The 5,991-nt window shown below is 37.9% G+C and overlaps 1 protein-coding gene across 1 annotated transcript in view; it reads right to left on the reverse strand.

Moving 5' to 3' along the window:
- Positions 1 to 789: 789 nt before the first annotated feature.
- The window catches only part of LOC107752766 (ras and Rab interactor 3-like), a 19,736-nt gene continuing 14,534 nt past the window's right edge, over positions 790 to 5,991 (reverse strand). Inside the window, exons 8-10 of the mRNA XM_016568818.1 lie at positions 2,641 to 2,772; positions 1,639 to 1,802; positions 790 to 1,554 (exon numbers count right to left, since the gene is read on the reverse strand). Coding sequence (XP_016424304.1) covers positions 1,228 to 1,554; positions 1,639 to 1,802; positions 2,641 to 2,772 — 623 coding nt within the window. The 3' untranslated portion in view covers positions 790 to 1,227. The remainder of the gene's footprint in view (positions 1,555 to 1,638; positions 1,803 to 2,640; positions 2,773 to 5,991) is intronic.

Raw genomic sequence — 5,991 nt, forward strand, 5'->3', positions numbered from 1 at the left:
CCCAATAATCACCTGACTCTTTTGACTTAGCCTATTGCTGTAATTTACTCATATACTGTATATATATAGATTACATTATATATAATGCAAATAATGAGATGGAAGTGTTTTATGGGAATCTGAAGTGGTATTTTTTAGGGAACTAACATATTAAAGTTGCCATTTCCATATGAACACACACCATATATAATGTAAAATGTATTTATTACCAGAATATATTTTTAATATAACACCAATCTTTGGTTTGACAAGTGTTGTGCTCACTGGAACAGTTACACAATGTGTGTGATACATATGCATTCATGCTGCTTAAAAAAACAGAGCTTATGCCTAAACTATTGTATATGTTGTGATATAAAAAGCAGCAACAGTGAATCAAATATGAATAAAATATAACACAGAGAGCATATCTGTATGGCAGTATATGATTGAAGAGCAATGCAGGTGCATAACCAGTTCAAGGTTTGTAAAGATGCATTGCTTAAAGACACGTATAAATGAAGAAATAAGCACCGAAACAGGGTATGAGTCACAATCTGCTGAGCCCTGAGATGTGAAAAGATTTCCATAGTTGGAAAGATGAAGTTTCATTTGTAAATCATTAAACTTTCAAGGACTGTATAACACTTGGGAACAACAGATCTGCTCAAGTAAAGGCTAACTAAGGTGAAAGATGTATCTGTTGTGTGTGTGTGTGTGTGTGTGCAGATATTCTTGAGTTTCAAAAAATGATTTCTTTTTATTTTTAATAATGCAGGCTCTTCATGTGAGGCTTTTCTAGGAGCTTGGGAACAACAGATCTGCTCAAGTAAAGGCTAACTAAGGTGAAAGATGTATCTGTTGTGTGTGTGTGTGTGTGCAGATATTCTTGAGTTTCAAAAAATGATTTATTTTTATTTTTAATAATGCAGGCTCTTCATGTGAGGCTTTTCTAGGAGAAAAAATATTAGATCTTTTCAAAACAGATTTCGGATTCCAGTCCTGGTCCTTTCCAGCGCATGTTTTAAAGCAAATGCCAGCCAGCTTGTAAGCCAGTTTTGTATTCGGATAATTTCCCTGGGCAAATAGCACATTCTGCTATGTGGTTAGGCATCATAATGTCAGCTTACGTTCTTGTGCATCACTTACATTCTTTCGTAAATTAAAGTTGTCCATTCAAGCAGCTCAAACCCTCTGCTAAAGACCCACCTATCACTGACACACACACACACATACAAACGCATTAGTTCATATCAAACTCTCTTCAGGAGCTGGTGCAGATGGCGTCTGATCCACAGACTCTTGTTCGGGCCAGCGACCGTGGCGGTAGACGAAATAATATTCCTTGCATGGCTCACTGTGGTGCAAAGTGGATTTGATGGTGAGAGGAAACTCCTCGGGAGCCAAAGGCTTGTAATGGCCGTCCACCAGCATGCTTAGGCAATAAGACTCAGGATCCAGCACCTCAAACTTCTCCGCACACTGATTGCACAGGTCCTGAGCGGTAGTGTTGGGATGCAATCCCAAGGTCTTGGTGTTGGATCCAGCCTCCAGGAAGGACACGTTAATGAAGTCCTGACAGGAAGGTAGAACAACATAAAGAAAAAAAAATCACAGTTGACTGGCCAATACTTTAAGACATTATGGCAGTCATAATACCTGTACAGAGGAGCGTGACGCTCTGGCTTTGTTTAGGGTGCGGCGGCGCTCCCATCGATGGATGGAGTCTTGGATCTCCAAACTCAGCTGTCTGTTCACAGCTTGTTTATCAAAATTTTTGATATGCTCCAGAGCTCCATAAGTGGTGGTGAGATAGTACGAACCTAGAAGAATATAGATATGTATTGTAATGGTTATAACAGTAACTTTGCCATTCTAGCTGATGTTTAGTGTTGCTTTGTGACTAAAATGATAAACATGGTAAAATATGTATTTATTGGTGTCTTCAGACACTTTTTGCTCCTAAGGGTTAATTTTTATTGAAACTAACAAATGTATTGTTTTATTGATTTTAATGTTTTACTTTCATCCTAGACCCAGACTTTTAATCTTAAAATATGAAAATCTCTAATAAAATTATTGCTACATTATACAAGCTGTGACAATCTAAACAAAGAGTGAAACATATAAGACGATAAGATAAGTAAATATAACCCTTGTTTAAAATATTATAATTATTTCCAATCAAGTTGTAAGTTAAATTATGGAAAAAGTGCAAAATATTTTCATTTTATGCATTTACACAAAAAAATTATGTAGAAACAATTTTCACTCAATTATCGTAATTATAAAGAAACCGCAAGCAATACATTGAATTAAACAACATTTTGAAGTAGAAAGACTGAAATTCTTGTAAAACGTACTCCAATAATCTTTGTTTTATTTACAACTTTGTAAAAATCATTTTTTACATTAAGTACTATGTCAAATTATCCTTAGGAAATAAATGAGTCAGGCATTTTATTCCAAAAATCTTAAAATGTTATTTCCTCATTGTCATATCCACCACATAATGCTTGTTAATACAATGCATCTTTTGAGAGGTAGTGGAAATGTTCATGATTACCAATAAGCAATCTATCCATTATTTCCATGATCACAGTGACTATGGGTTCTTGTACGTTCACTATATGGCTTGGGTGTGTGTATGTATGTCCTCACCCTCTCCAAGCTGCAGTGCTGGATCCATTAGCTCCATCATGTACTCCACATCCAGCAGCAGAGCGCTGATGTTACAGCGAGCCAAGACGTACATCAGCACGGGCAGGAAATCATCAGCCCCGTGAGCCTTTCCTGTTACATAACAATCAGGAAATAATCAAAATACATTCATTAATAAAATACCAAAACATTAAATCATTCATATCACATCAATAATACAACAAGCTCAGAACAAGTGATTTCTAAATATGAGTGGAATTTACTCATACAGTACGTGGCAATCCATTGCTTTGAGAATAAAATCTGCATTGTGGATTATGCTGCTTCAGGGGACAGATCGATGTGTTGACCACTAACAGGACACATTTTCTCATTCTCGAATGCACTCATTGCAACACTTCACTGATTCCTGTTTAGTCATTTGCACTCCCTGTATTTTATTTGTATGTAGAACAAGAAATATATGCTGGACAGAACTGCACCCTGGACTGCTTCTGGACTCCCGCCAATACAATACAATTCAGAATATGCTGAGAGAGCTGTGCTGCATACTATAAGTGTCACAAGACTGACATTATGCTGTATGGGCAATAGGGCCAAATCATTTTAAAACTTCAGTCTTTTAATGCTTAAATTTGGACATTCGACAATGAATCTTTTAGATGAATACAAAAACATATGTTGGATGTAAAAACTGGCTTGTATGCCCATGTCCATTACTTATCAAATATAATCAACCACAAACTAACATCTGGCTCATTTAAATATTAAAAAACAACACTGCAGCTGTGAATATGAAAGATGAAGTCTGTAGCAAATTCAGCCTGTACCTGTCGCTGTTAGTCTATGTTTTTGCATTAGCTTTATCACTGGTGCAGTGAAGTAGACTGTAAATAAAATAGCTGTCAATTTGTTGGCCAAACTGGAAAGCAAATTTGCCCTTGGATCCCTCAGGAATTTTTTTAATGGGTTTTTAGAGGTTGTTGATTTCAGAGTAAAATACGGCCTGTGGCTTACGTTAACTGAAGATATTTTCATGTTTTTAAGCACACAGATTCTAGTCCTTGTGTTAGTTGTAGTCCATAGTTAGTAATGTCATCAACTTGTGATTTTAAATTGCACAACTGTTTCAAAATTCACATTTGTGTGCAATGTTGTAAAACAAAACAGGAAAGTCTCAGCAATATTAACCACAGACTCTATTTTGCTCAGAAATTAAATCCATTATTCTTAAAACAAGGGATGGCTCAAAAAGCTGAACAGCTCAGTTGCACAGTTGCAATATAATGATAATACAAAGGCTTGCACACAACCACAGATGTAACTTGTTTGAACTATATTGAGCTTTCAAAGAATGATTCATTGGGATTTCATCTGTTTCGATGTTCATTTCAAAACAGTGCTATGCATTGAAATGATGTAGCAATGCAATTTTCAAACAAAATTGCATTGCAATGCCTTGCATTTTAATCTTCTCTGTGCAAGTTAATTGTCCCATTAGATGTACATCTCATTACTTCAGTATTACATTCCCACAGGAAACCTAGTCTTTTTATTATGGATCCAAAAATAGCACCTGCAGTGTAATAAAGTAAGGTTAATTTAAGATAATAAAATCAACAAAAGGAGAGCAATGAAAACTAGAACCAAAATTTCTATCTTAACTTAACAACTTAACTTAACTCAACAAATCTGTAAACCCATTGGAAATATCTGTAGTTGAGTTCAACTTAAGTTTAATTGGTAGATTAAAAAGATTTAATGAAAATAGACCATTGACACTCCTAATTGAGATTGTAGATAGAATGTCAATGGTCCATTTGAGAGATAGGTGGTGGTAATGCACTTATAAGTCTGCGATCCGCCGTAAAGCAAGAAGAAGAAGAAGACGCGTCACACGCCGGCTGAAGAAGAAGACGCGAACGCGCTCAGGACAGTTCAGACATTGCGGTGAATCAGAGGTAAAAAACTATATAAATACTGTTCAGTTTTTTGCACAGACCGTCGTTTCGTGTCTTTACACATCAAGGTATCGTCACGAGCCGCAGGGTTTAATTTGGTTTTGTTTGTGTATGTTTTTTTGACTCTCAAAGCCGTGATTCCCATTGGATCTCATTTGTGACTGTTCTTTGGGGTGAATAATTCTTTGAATAACACTTGAATAATAGCTCAGAATCTGCAAGCATTGCTTGTCTGGGCTAATCTCAGTGCTCATGAATACCTATTAAAGAAAGCACTGAAACAAGAATAGTGTGCATGGAAGGATAAAAAAGAAATATAGTAGATCAGTGGTTCTTAACTGATGTGTTGCAACCCAAAGGTGGGTCGTGACGGTTTGCTCTGATAGCAGAGGGGGGAAAAAACAATGGTAAATACAAAACGCAACTGAATAACTGTGCATTGTTAGAAAATTGTAAAATTTTAAATTTTTTAAATTTCTCTGTTATTTTAGCACAAATTCATCCATCACTTGATATAGAAGCAGTCAGTTAAGGCTGATGCCAAAATGGATGAGTTGCGTGACATGCTCTTATTCTCGAAACTGTAACCAAATCTACGCAAGATTAAAATATGTCTAACAGTTCATTAATTATGGCTTCATTGCAACAAGGTCATGGCTTGTGCCAACCACACTGGGCCTCATTTACGAAAAAGAACATTGGTCGTACGGTCGTTTCAATGAAAAACTTGGAATTTATCAATATGGACGTGAGCGGTAGCTACGATCAAATCTCACGTCTGGTCTCAGCTCGTGTACGCAAGTTTTTGAGTTACCTGAACTTGTGCGCAGCATAGTAAATACGCCCCTCTCTCTTGTTTCTCCTCTCTCAGCGAGCCTCGGAGAGAGAAACAGCAGAGTAAGGGAGCTAAGCAACCGGGTCTGAGCGATCGCATGCCGGCACTGTACCCGCATGCTCGCTCTCCCCGTTGCACTCGGATCCGCCGCAGAAGGGCAGTGAGCTACGCGCTTACTGTTACGCCCTAAACGAGCAAATTTTAGAGACGTTGCTGCAAATGTCGCTCTTGCGAGTGTGGCTCGTGCAGGGAAACTTGCACGATGCAGAAGAGCAATGAGTTACTCTCTAAGCAGCACTTTGACAGGGCAAACTTCCTCTTCCATTATTCGTAAGTGTTCTGCCCCCCTGCGGCCAGTCACCCGAGTTAATTTAGGATGGTTCACAGAAGGACATGACAGGAGTTGTCATGACAGACGCCTCCAACTCAGGTTGGGCAGCACTTTGCGAGGGCATACCGACCTTCGGCCACTGGTCGAAGGCGGGAAAAAGGCTTCCACATCAACTGCTTGGAAATGCTAGCAGTATGTCGAGCCTGTCAGTTCTTCCTGCCAGT

Source organism: Sinocyclocheilus rhinocerous, unplaced genomic scaffold, assembly GCF_001515625.1.
Source record: "Sinocyclocheilus rhinocerous isolate Xijiao unplaced genomic scaffold, SAMN03320098_v1.1 scaffold61, whole genome shotgun sequence".
NCBI classification, from domain to species: Eukaryota; Metazoa; Chordata; class Actinopteri; order Cypriniformes; family Cyprinidae; genus Sinocyclocheilus; species Sinocyclocheilus rhinocerous.